The 12,293-nt window shown below is 41.9% G+C and overlaps 2 protein-coding genes across 5 annotated transcripts; both read right to left on the bottom strand.

The window, feature by feature from the left end:
• Positions 1 to 2,598: 2,598 nt before the first annotated feature.
• LOC135641213 (oligopeptide transporter 1-like) lies at positions 2,599 to 7,832 on the bottom strand. 4 transcript variants are annotated; one of them, XM_065156417.1, is made up of 4 exons: positions 7,397 to 7,778; positions 3,548 to 5,037; positions 3,287 to 3,384; positions 2,599 to 3,203 (listed from the first exon to the last, which is right to left on the bottom strand). In XM_065156417.1, the coding sequence occupies exons 2-4, from the start codon at positions 4,031 to 4,033 to the stop codon at positions 2,627 to 2,629; spliced, it is 1,161 nt and encodes a 386-aa protein (XP_065012489.1). In that variant the 5' UTR covers positions 4,034 to 5,037; positions 7,397 to 7,778; the 3' UTR covers positions 2,599 to 2,626. The 4 variants fall into 4 exon arrangements, 1 of the variants encoding a protein (XP_065012489.1); XR_010497648.1 differs by lacking the exons at positions 2,599 to 3,203; positions 3,287 to 3,384; positions 3,548 to 5,037 and adding exons at positions 5,089 to 6,983; positions 7,069 to 7,281 and having other exon boundaries at positions 7,397 to 7,684; XR_010497649.1 differs by lacking the exons at positions 2,599 to 3,203; positions 3,287 to 3,384; positions 3,548 to 5,037 and adding exons at positions 5,089 to 6,097; positions 6,184 to 7,281 and having other exon boundaries at positions 7,397 to 7,680.
• A 2,860-nt stretch (positions 7,833 to 10,692) lies between these two features.
• On the bottom strand, positions 10,693 to 12,276 carry LOC135641217 (uncharacterized). The gene is made up of 4 exons (XM_065156431.1): positions 11,881 to 12,276; positions 11,236 to 11,796; positions 10,903 to 11,000; positions 10,693 to 10,809 (listed from the first exon to the last, which is right to left on the bottom strand). The coding sequence occupies exons 1-2, from the start codon at positions 11,965 to 11,967 to the stop codon at positions 11,425 to 11,427; spliced, it is 459 nt and encodes a 152-aa protein (XP_065012503.1). The 5' UTR covers positions 11,968 to 12,276; the 3' UTR covers positions 10,693 to 10,809; positions 10,903 to 11,000; positions 11,236 to 11,424.
• Between the last annotated feature and the right edge of the window lie 17 nt (positions 12,277 to 12,293).

The following is a 12,293-nucleotide window of genomic DNA, read 5'->3' as shown; positions in this document are numbered from 1 at the left end:
TACAAGAAATAGGAGACATCACAACTTGAGGAGAAAGAGCAGAATGGTGGTAGATCGATCTGTTGTAGAACCGACGCCAAGACTACAAGGGACTCGAGAACTAATTCACTCTATAAGAAATCGGGACAAATTAGAGAAGACTTTTAATAAAGCCCTAGAGGCTTAAATGAAGGAATGAGCCTCACCCACATGATAAGGGGGTCTTTTACTTCTTTTGATTATTCACGCCTACATTCATCTCGAGTTATTAACTTGAGTATCAAAAGGGTCGAGTTGAAAAGCCTCTCGTGACCTCGATTTTCATGTTAGAAACACCTCATGAGCTCGATGTTTCTACCTTTGAGGCATCTCGAATAATGTTACTCATACGAGCCCGGATCACGTCGAGCTGACTAAGATGTCAACGACTCTTTATCCAAACACTTATAATGATGAATAAATAGTTTCTTGTATAGATAATTTTCATATAAATATTTTATTTTGATGTTATTATATTGTTTTATTAAATGATAGATATTCTTGGTTGAACAAGACATAGCATGTCTATCTTTGGGACACGAAGACACAAATGAATGTGTCGTTGAGATTTCATAGGTTAATAAAAAATAGGCAGGATTAGAGGAATAATAATTTCTAAAAAAAAATTAACACAGTAAAATAATCACTTTCTCATAAACCTTTTTTATGAAAAATTTGAGTGTAGCGTTAGCTTTAGACCTAACCTCATTTTTTTTAAAGCTCCTTTTATTTTTTTACTCTATACCCAAAAACACAAAACCAATCGAGATGTGGAAAAGAAAATGTGTCACCACACCGTTACGATAAGTGAATTCCAATTTTGAGTATTTGTTGCATGCTTCTTTGTCAAATGTTAATACGAAGGACATTGTAGAATTGTTTATCGAGATTAAAAATTTTGGTTTTGTTGCTCCATATACAAGTGATGGGATACATTTCAGCTTATCTTCTTAATAAAATCAACATGACATTTTTAATCTTTTCTGTAAACAAAATTGAGATTGACCAGGTAGAGTATCTATTTTAACAATTGAAACAAAGAAAATTATTTTTTAAACAACTGAACCATGAACAATAATATCCCTTCTACAAATTGAGTGATCAAATTCAATGATAGTCTTAATTGATCACGGGACAAACTTTTACAATAACTCCCGGTGCGGTAGGACAATGAGCCAAGGGGCAATGGTCATCCATCTCTAACCCCCACCAATCTGGTCCATATATACCCCGAAATTGAAGAAAAAGAGTAACAATAATCGTCAAAAAAGTTGCTCCAGAATCCAATCCAGCTGATAACACATAATTATAACGTGCCCACCATCCTTTGAATCTTCGGAAGACAAAGTAGTTAAATATCAAACCAGTTATGAACCATGACCAAACGTTAACCGGAGTGCCAGGAGGCACGATGGTACCAACACTGAATATAACCGGTCAATTAATTAGTTTTATCCATGTTTTTTCTGGGTATACACGCGACAACATCCACACTCCCACTGGTGCAAGGAATCCAATAATAATGAAGATAAAGATGATGGAGTACGTGCCATGAGGATAGAACATTCTAATTGGACCTATAACACCCCATGTGACTCCTATAGCGAATGACCTTCTTTCCCAAGGGCATGTCCAAGGACTTCCCTTGGGCAATAATTCTGGATAACATATATTTTTCACCGAGTGTAAGACCCACCATCCAACGCTGAAGCTGGTTACACATGCTAGTATATTACCTAGAATCTATATACAAAGAAAAACATATAGGATGATAAATATAATATAATAATATTAGCAAATTCAAAATCTGGATTTGCAAAAATATGTCAATATATGGTACATAAATTGTGATGTATCTTAATGTAACAAAGTGGTCCAGAAAATACCTGTATCAAGAACATTACTTTTGGAGGAATCTTCATGTAATATGCTCTCTTCATATCCATAGTAAAATATTTTGCCGTATTAATTGCAGTAGAGCCGTATGTTGCGAATGCAATATTTGCAATAGGTTTACCCGACTGCAAGTACCCAATTATGATCTCTAATAAAAGTTTTATTTGAAATTCCTGCAATATAGTAATTATAATTATTATATTAAGCTGGATTAGAAGAAAAATGTTGACAACGTTGGGCTACAACCATATACGAGTATACGATGACTCAATATTCATCTTACCGAACTAGTAGTAGCCATCATGACACCCACTGGAAGCAAAAATATGAACACCAAGGCACAAGCTAATAGAACTCCCCAGTAGCGAAGTTGAAGTTGATCGCTAAATACTTCACATACCAAGATGGCAAAACCCATCATGGAGAAGAGTAGAGAGTAGAACCACCACCGGGGAATAGACTCGTAATTTTGTTTCATCAACCTCGTGTGAACATCTTGCATTTGATGCCGATATGAATCGACAAATTGTAGCCATATCGATCTGCTTAACACCAGAAGAGAACTATCTAAAGTTATCACTACCAACGAACAAGATTATAACATGCAGGACTAAAGTAATTATTTCAACTATAAAAACAATAGCACACTAATTGTACCAAAAACAAACATTACAATAAATATTTATTTACAAGAAAAAAAAAGTTACAGTTCCTACCTCCCATAGAAGAGAGCAACATGAGAGATGCTTGACGTAAAACAAGCCATGCTAAAACCATAACTACACATAAGGGAGGCACTGAAGTATAATTTCGAATAATTGTTATATGCTTCTTCGTTGAATGTGAGTGACTTCTCATCTAAAATCCGGGACACATTGTAAAATTGCCCATCGATGTCAAAAATACTTGATGAAAAAATAGGAAAGCGTTTGGCATCGTAAGCATTATTCCAATAAGATAATGGTACTAGAACATAAAGAATAAGAATGAATCCGACCATCATGTTGACGACCACAAATGCAGGAACTGCCAGAGGACTGTCCATGTAGGATGACATGGTCATCCAATCCAACGCAAAAGAGCCTATGCCTAATCCATTGAATCCAGAACCTATTTGCTGTGCAGTTATCGAGTCTTTCCATATCCAACAAACGAATGATAGAGCCGTGATAGAAGGAAAAAGGTAAACAGGAACAATACTGTAGGTAAAAATTGCAACGATAACTATGATGAAGAACTGATATCGTGACAATTTTCCCTTGGCTCTTTTCTCCGGCTCGTGTAATGCTCTGCGAGTGCAAACAACGAAGACGTGTTAAATAAATTAAAAGTCTCTTGTCTTTTGCATTGTTTACGAGGAGAGGCACGCCACCTGTAGAAGGCGACGTCTACTAGAGTCGAAGGCCACCACATATAGGGCGAGTGCACTAGCAACTTCATGAATATGCCAGCAAACCCATATCCGAGAAACTACACACCATAAGCCATTTTAAGTTGTCACTTCTTCAAAGGAAGTAGGGAAAGATCAACTAGAATTAACTAAAACATTCGAAGAGCACCATATTATTACTTTTTCTAAAGAATAACTAATGGTTTTTTTTTACACCGATTTCATGATAACAAAAGAAATCACCTGAATCGATAGTACCAGCAGTATGGCCGGCAGTAACGGGATATCCTTGTGGTAGAAGATCTTGGATATGGTTAATATTTCAAAGCCGGCAGAAGCACTTACCGTGCCGGCCAACATGGTGGTCGCCACATGTTCTTTCAAGTTGAAGGGTCCCGGATTCAACGAGAAACTCCAGTTTGTGTACGACATTCTTATCACTTTGTTCGGTAGCATGTTAGCCATTAGTTTCCCAGCAATGAACACCATCATGTTGATGCAGACATGTGAAAAATAGAACATTTGCTGTCGGTAAAAGGATAATGCTGCACTTACGGACCCGAGGATGCAAATGGGGATTCCGATAAGCCATGTTCGGAATGTCAAGACCTGCAATGTGTTATCATCTGTTGGTGGGACTGTCAACCGAACTTGCTCGATCGGAGAGTCATCCAGAATCGAAGAACCTGAAAGAAGAGGAGAGGGAGGAAGAAAATGAAAAAGAATCATATAAGGATGACAGTAAGAAGTCAAAACGAAAGATGTCAGGGCATATCACCTTCTTCATCGGTCATTTGGTAGGACTTCTATTAGAGAATAAGCTGTATATTGAGCAGATTTAAAGGATGAAAGCATCTCTAAATATAGTGGAAAGGATTAATTTTCCAACCATTAATAGAAAGAGTTGTGATTCCGTTGCCAAATATACTATGATTAGTTTTAAAGGTGTCGGTGTGGCTGTGATAGTTAAGGGAATTAAATCTGTCAGTGATCCCAAAAAAAAAATGTAAAAAATCGTGAACTGGATAGTGGGAATATTCTATATTAAGTGGATTGGCGTTGGTACATTATTGCTTTCAAAATCTTTTTTCTCTTTTTCTCACCTGGTTATTGATGGCAACGTCAACACCGGAATGGCTGACGAGGAAGAAAAGGAGAGGAAACGAGGTGTGAGGCGATTGGGATAAGATATTGGTTCATGCAAGCTAATATTTCATTCCTCAGAAAGGTGTGAGGCGATGGGGAGAGCAACGAGGTCTTTTTTTTTTTGTTTTCTTCTAACAATTATTTTTTATTTATTTACACACACGTTTCCCTGTGCCTCGAGCTCGCCCCCTCCGACGACGTCATCGCCGCCGCGGCAGTGCCGCTGCCGACGCTCCCGTCGTTGCAGCACCTCTTGTGCCCCCCAGCGCTTGCCCCAAGGGAAACGTCTTCAGGCACCCCGAGCACCGGTGCACCCTGTCGCCACCGGAGGCGCTTGCGCTAGTCGTGGAAGAGCCCGAGGCGAGGCTTCCTCAACGCCGCTGCTAGGCTTCCGATGGCTGGCCTTGTGCCCGCCCAGGGCCTGGTACGACCCGAATGCCTTCCGTCCGGAAGGCCTGTACTCGAGCTTCCCCGGCGGTGCCGAGTCGGAGGACAACAATGGAAGTACCGGGCCCTCGCCTGAGGAGGCAGAGCGCCCCTCCTTTGTCGGCGGGTGATCGAAGCGGAGGGAGAATCACGTATCAAACCTGAAAAAAAGAAACAAGCAAAAAAAAGAAAAAACCATATTGTGCATAACACAGATTTAACCTCCTCGTTTCATTCCATTCATAGTATCAATATACAGAGTAAAACGCTTAAATCACAGCCATATATTACAAAATTAAAGTACAACTCTAAGAAGTTAATCACAAGGAGGATTAGATGATAATAAACTACATAGTGCCATTGACCGACGCTGGATTTGTAGGACAACACGGTAGTTTTTGGACACAGCATTCTTTACCTTCGCCAATAAAAAACATTAAAATAATCATTATAAACAACATAAAAATAAATAGCATCACACCAGCCATCCTTCGCACGCTACTATTTCACAACTCGTACTCGTTGTTGTACTATTAGTATCATTTTATAGACAATGGTTCGATCTACTCCCTCTCAAAACCAGCCCACCCGTGAGCTGACAGTGCCAGCCCACCCGTGACCACCCGTGACCCGCGATAACAACGTGAGCTACTTCGTGCGATGCGCTAATGTTCAGCGTCGGTCCTATGGGTCCCGCATCAATCGCGTCTCTGAAGTGGAACCTCATGGTCGACAGCCACCACGTCGTCTCCGTTGTCTGCCCACGTCGCGTCCGGCAGATCTCGTACAAGCAGGTCTCGTGATCCTGCCTGCAGGTCTCGTGAGCCTGCCCCGTGATCCTGCCCGCAAGAGGACGAGTGAACCTGCTGCAGGTCTCGTGATCCTGCCCCGCAAGAGGACGAGTGAACCTGCTGCAGGTCTCGTGATCCTGCCCCGCATGCAGGTCTCGTGATCCTGCCCCGCAAGAAGGTCTCGTGATCCCTCACACCCATCCGTGAACTCTGTCACGTGCACAACAGGTCGTGGACCGCGGCTGCCGAGTGGTGGCGGCGTGCGAGCCGCTCCAGCGGGGGATGCGCAGCCACGGCGGCGCCCGGTCCACCGCGCGGAAGGTGCCGAGGGAGGGCGGGTTGACGAGGACGGCGTCGATGCCACGGTGTCCTTCTCCGTCGCCATGAACGCGTACTCCGCCCTCTTCTCCTTAGATCACGCCTCCATCGTCTGCCACTCGATTAGATTAGATTAGATTAGCCTAAGATGCAATCCCCCACGCCCTGTTACAGAGTTCACGGGTTGGAGGGACCGACCTGCGGGACAGGGCCCACGTGCGGGCGTTAACGCGTGCGTGTTCATGGGGGAAGGAGGGACGGCGAGGAAGTATTAAAGACAGTGATTGGGAGAGCGGCTCGCACGCCGCCACCGCTCGGGAGCCGAGGTCCCCCACGCCTTGTTGCGGAGTTCACGGGTGGGAGGGATGACCTGCGGGACAGGGCCCACGTGGTCGTTCACGGGTGGGTGTTCACGGGATCACTAGCGAAGGAGGGACGGCGAGGAAGGTGCCGAGGGAGGTTGTCGACGTCACGGTGTCCTTCTCCGTCGTCCCACGGGACCTAACGATGCCACTCGATTATATTAGATTAGATTAACCTGAGGTACAATCCCCCACGCCCTGTTACGGAGTTCACGGATGGGAGGGATCACGGGAAATGCGGGACAGGGCCCACGCGCAGTCGTTCACGTGTGCGTGTTCACGGGATCACGAGGGAAGGAGGAACAACGAGGAAGGTACCCAGGGAGGGCGGGTTGGTGAGGACGATGTCGATGTTTGGGGGAAGAACTCGGTGGCGGCGAAGCGGCGGCGGTACAGGGCCTGGGCATCGGCGGGGGTGAGGCGGAGGATGGCGACGCGTGGGGGAAGGGGAAGGCGGTGGGGGCTAACACGGGGTGCACCGGGATGGCGGGGGTGCGGAACTTGGAGTAACCGCACCGCCCAGTGAAGAGGCGGAAAGACGATTAGTTGTCCTTCTCCGGCGTCATGTACGCGTACCCCGCCCCCTTCTCCTTAGACCACTCCTCCATCCGCTGCACCAGCCTCAGTGCGAGCCCCCTTCGCCAAGGATGTCACTCGATTAGATTAGTATTAATGACAGTAATTATTGTGATGGGGAAGATTAACGTGTGGTGAGAGTCACCGGCAACAGGCGGAGCCGCGGAGGTCCACCTTCGCATAGATGGGGGCGGTGTGGTGCTTCGAGGGTGAGGGTAATAACAAGGCAAGAGGGTTGCCTCGGGCCACGGTGCGATGCACTCGTGGACAAGCCCAACGATCTCCTTCTCCGGCCCGCTAACCATCTCCGCCACCTTTATTAACAGTATGATTGTGCTTCTTCGCATACGCAAACTTACTGAGGAGAATAAGATCACAGAAGGATGTCCAAAGTGCGTTAACTCAGAAACAGGAGATGATCGGAAAGAATGGAACACAAAAAAAAAAAAGAAAAAAAGAGAAGGAATACGGACCAGCATGAGGAAGGAAGGGGAGTGGCGGACACGGTAGCAAGCAAAGAAGAACAAACAGAAACATGCCGCTGCAGATAGGGGAAGTAAGTGACGCCAGTGGAACTTCTCTCTTATTCAGAAAAAGAATAGTTGGAATGAAGTGAAGGGCAGCAATGGTGGGGGGCTCTTTATACTACTTTCCTTTCCCTGGTCGGTTGAGAGAAAAGAGATTGGGAAGGAGAAGGCATGGGGTTCAGTCAGTAGTTGGGACGAGGTGTGGAGGTGCGGTTACTCTCTCCGTCCCCCTTTTTATATATAGCAGCAGCACATCAGTAACAGAGAGAGAACAGAAAAAGACCAGACTGAGAGAGACAAAGAGTGCAGTGTGCATATACATGGCTGTAAAAGATGCACAGGTAGAGGGGTTGAACTTCCAAATGGAAATGACGACTATGGCTGCGCGGTCCCTATGCTTACTTCCTGTGTCCATAATGGAAATGCCATGGTTATTCCGTTCCCACGTCCATAATAGCATATTCGAAGGATATGATGTGTATCTACATATATATACGTATATAGAGATACGTTATGTATATACATACATATATACGTATATAGAAGTATGTTAATCGGGGAGGGATGAAGAGAGGTCAATGTAGCACGAATAGTGTTAAAAAAAATTAGATAAATAATAAAATATTTAAAAATAAGTATTAAATTTATTATTTTTTATGTGAATTAAAGACTCATATTTTTTTATAACAATATACAATATCTCAAGTTAAGTTTTCAATCGGTCCATGACTCAAAAAAAAATTGATGGAATTAACTTACTGGAAACTCTATTCAAATTATACATAACTATCATCATAGCTTTCTATCACATTGAATCGGGTACAAAAGAATAATCTATCATGCTCTTAATCATATCCATAAGAATATAATTTCATCTAGAATTATAACATAACCATCACTCTTTGGATGGTCAGAAGATGAAGCGATTAAATATTATACAAACAATGAACCATGACCAAATGTTAATTGGAGTGACAAGCGATGCAACTGAACCAACACTGAATATAATTAGTCAATTAATTAATCTTACCTATGTTTTTTTAGATATACACATGACAACAGCTACTGGTACAAGAGTCCAATAATAATGAATATATATATATATATATATATATATATATATATATATATATATATATATATAATAAATCACTAATCTCATGTGGAAGAATCATTCAAGAGAATTCAATTAAATTGTTTTGGTTTTATATCAAACCATAGCTCAAGAAAAAGTCAAAATCATTATGATGATAGGTGGAATTTGCTAAACCATATATAGCTCATCAGGATATAGAAAACAGTTAGTTCTCGAAACATAATTACATGAACATAGAGTAGATTTATTGGGTTGAAAAAATCAAATAATGTGAATAAAGGGATGGTCATCACAAGAACTTATGTCTATAGATTGAGTTAGATGCTGCTATCTAAATTGGGCAAATCGGATGTACATATGACTTCAATCGATAGATCATACATAAACTTTATTCAGACAAAATCGTAAGAGACTTCAACCGTAAGTTCATACTTAAACTTTATTTAGACAAAGTCGTAAAAGAATAATCTTACCATGATATGGATGTTCAAATCTTAATATATCTTTTCTTCATGATAAACTACACTTAATTCTTATTGTAGATAAGGTAGGTCTTGAGGCACATATTCTTTTAGGAATTTAGAAGTTGGGAAAGCCATTGAACTGAGAGAGATAACAAAGACCTTGTCTTTTAGAGGCATTTGTTTATTCATTTCTTTAGTTTTTGAGATGTGTTCTTGCTACATATAGATAGGCATACTCTCAACCAAAGTCATAAGAGACTTCAATCGATAGATCATACTTAAACTTTATTCAAACAAAGTCGTAAAAGAAAATTCTTACCATGATATCGAAGTTAGAATCTTAATATATATTTTCTTCATGGTAAACTATATTTAATTCTTCTTGTAGATAAGGTAGGTCTTGAGGCACATTCCTTTGGGAATTTAGCAAGTTGAGAAAGCCATTGAACTCAGAAAGTTAACCGAGATCATGTCTTTTAGAGGCATTTGTTTATTCACATCTTTAATTTTTGAGATATGTTCTTGCTACATAAAGGAAGTCATACTCTAAACCAAATCTCTTGTTTTGCTTTTGTTGCATCTCCACATCACTAGGGTGATACATGTGACGTATGTATCAAGATTTTACAAGCTAGCATCTTTGACTTAGCACCATGTTAAGATCACATCCAAGTAACCTTCTATAGCTGCGAAGGCTAATATCCAATTCTTATCATGATGCTTGTTAATTATCAATCTTAGAAAGAAACTATGCTTCTTATATGTAATCGCTTGTTTCCTCATTGAGTTTGTGTAGCACTCCTTCGAAGTGGTCGAAGCTACTAACTGAAATCCCCCCATCGAAGAAGCTGAACTCTCAAGTGGCACACATACCATTCAATTCACAAGCAAAAGCGAGGAAGCAATGGATGAAGAAAGTAAAATATGAAAGAAGGGTCATGATAGGTTGTTCAAAGGACCCCTTCCTTCTTATGTACATGTTATGTACTAATTTATATCAATAAATATGTTCGTCTGATTTTACCCCTTCTTATGAACATATTCATATTCGTGTTTCTATATATTCGCTTTGCTATAAGAGAATAAATTGAGCTAATATTTTTCCTTTTAGTGGTGTTGAAAACACTAATATTGTAAGTACCCCTGAGGGAAATACCGAGTGTTAGCGTGTTGTGCGGTGAAAAGCTGAATTGCTAAACTCGATGAGATTTGTAAATATACATTTCCAATTTAACCCTTATATATATGGGATAGGTAAAACATTATCTTGTTAAACTCGATGAGATTATTAGCCTTTACAGTCTTTTAGACTTGTATTGTTAATCTCAACGATAATTCAATATTTTTTTTAAAAATAGTAATTCAAGATTAATAACCGTGGGCTTACATATAATGACAAATGAATGCCTTCCATGGGTTTGTTTACTTGTAATGATAAATAAATAGCTTCTTGTACGGGTTATTTTCATCTAAATCTCTTATTTTGATGTTATTATATTGTTTTACTATGTCGGTGTTGCTGAGATCCGATAGGTTAAGTAAGATTAAAAAAAAAAGCAGGATTAGAGGAATAATATTTTTGAGTAAAGGATCCGATGCCTAATCCATTGAACCCAGAACCAATTTGCTGCGCAGTTATCGAGTCTTTCCATATCCAACAAACGAATGATAGAGCCGTGATAGAGGGAAAAAGGTAAACAGGAACAATGCCGTAGGTAAAAATTATAACGATAACTATGATCATGAACTGATATCGAGACAATTTTCCCTTGACTCTTTTCTCCGGCTCGTGTAACGTTCTGTCGGTGAAAACAACGAAGACATGTTAAATAAATAAATTAAAAAGTCTCTTATCTTTTGTATTGTTTACAAGAAGAGGAACGTCACCTAACCTGTAGAAGGAGACGTCTACTAGAGTCGAAGGCCACCACATATAGGGCGAGTCCACTAGCAACTTCGTGAATATGCCAGCAAACCCATATCCGAGAAACTACACACCACAAGGCATTTAAAGTCATTACTTCTTGACCGGAAGTAGGGAAAGATCAATTGGAATTAACTAACTAGACCATCGAAGAATAAATAAATCATCGAAGAATATCTTACTAACCAAATCATCAGAATTCAGCAACCATATTATTTATTATCTTTTCTTTATAAAATAAAAGAATAAATAATGATTTTTTTTTTAATACCAATTTCTCGATACTAGAAGAAGAAATCACCTGAATCGATAGCACCAGCAGCATGGCCGGCAGTAATGGGATATCCTTGTGGTAGAAGATCTTGGACATGGATAATTACCATATCTTTATCATTCTTGCCATTTGGTAGGCTATCCGAAACAACAGCACTCATCGTGCGCTGACAGCAACAGTAGCATCCCATATCTTGCAAGAACCCAGTGCCCATGGTCATGGTGATGGTGGTGTGCGTGATATGGTTGACGAGAGCTCAGTTACGAGCGTTGCGGAGGGGCATCGAGGAATGGCCGGAGTGGGATCGGCGCCCATGGGCCCGGGATCGTGCGGTGGTGGAGGAACTGATGGTGTTCCGGCATCGGCTGCGCCGGTGCGTTGGCAAACGGTGACGAGGTTGAGGTTGTGGTGATGGTGGTCGTCGTGGACGCGGTGGAGTTGGAGACGCGCTCGCAGGAAGGGCACATGGTAAGCGTGGTGGGAGGAGTCATGTGCATGTAGAACTGAGGCGACAGCTTCAGAGCTCTCAGCTCTTGCACTTCCTTTTGCAGGAACTCGTAGTCCACCTCTGTTTGCTTCAACTTCGTCCTGAGATTAACCCAAACATTAACGAGATCAGTATACGAAGGTCACAGCATCATCACACCTAATTAATGGCCGGAGAAAGAATACCTTGCTCTTCGGTTCTGAAACCACACTTCCTCTTGCCTTGGCCTCAGGTTGAGTTGTTTGGCCAACGCCAGTTTTTGCTTCTGTCATCACGCAGGAGAAGCAGACCCATGTTAGCAACGATTGCTACACCATCATGTATCGGTAGTCACCGAAGGAGAAGAGGGAATTAAGGGGATAAGGGTGTTGTGCTCCTTGAAGCTCTCCTCGAGGATGGTGGACTGGTCCTTGGAGAGGAGGAGCGCTTGTTGCTCTCCCCATCCAACGACGTCATCGCCTCGTTGGGAGAGCTCGCCCCCTCCGACGACGTCATCGCCGCCGCGGCAGTGTCGCTGCCGACACTCCCGTCGTTGTGGCACCGCTTGTGCCCCCCATCCAAGTCCAATAATTGTATACCGACAAGATGTTGATCTAGA

Source organism: Musa acuminata, chromosome BXJ3-6, assembly GCF_036884655.1.
Source record: "Musa acuminata AAA Group cultivar baxijiao chromosome BXJ3-6, Cavendish_Baxijiao_AAA, whole genome shotgun sequence".
Taxonomy (NCBI): Eukaryota; Viridiplantae; Streptophyta; class Magnoliopsida; order Zingiberales; family Musaceae; genus Musa; species Musa acuminata.
The sequence above is the reverse complement of the archived record's forward strand: the minus strand, read 5'-3'. Positions and strand labels throughout refer to the sequence as shown.

Bases quoted from the DNA above. Each gene is read 5' to 3' on its own strand.
- LOC135641213 (XM_065156417.1), bottom strand. From the start codon at position 4,033: ATGATTCTTTTTCATTTTCTTCCTCCCTCTCCTCTTCTTTCAGGTTCT. The intron at 3,385-3,547 runs GTGATTTCTTTT...TATGGTGTGTAG, and splicing joins TGCTGGTACTATCGATTCAG to TTTCTCGGATATGGGTTTGC. The intron at 3,204-3,286 runs GTGGCGTGCCTC...TTGCACTCGCAG, and splicing joins GTAGACGTCGCCTTCTACAG to AGCATTACACGAGCCGGAGA.
- LOC135641217 (XM_065156431.1), bottom strand. From the start codon at position 11,967: ATGACAGAAGCAAAAACTGGCGTTGGCCAAACAACTCAACCTGAGGCC. The intron at 11,797-11,880 runs GTATTCTTTCTC...GGTTAATCTCAG, and splicing joins TTTCAGAACCGAAGAGCAAG to GACGAAGTTGAAGCAAACAG.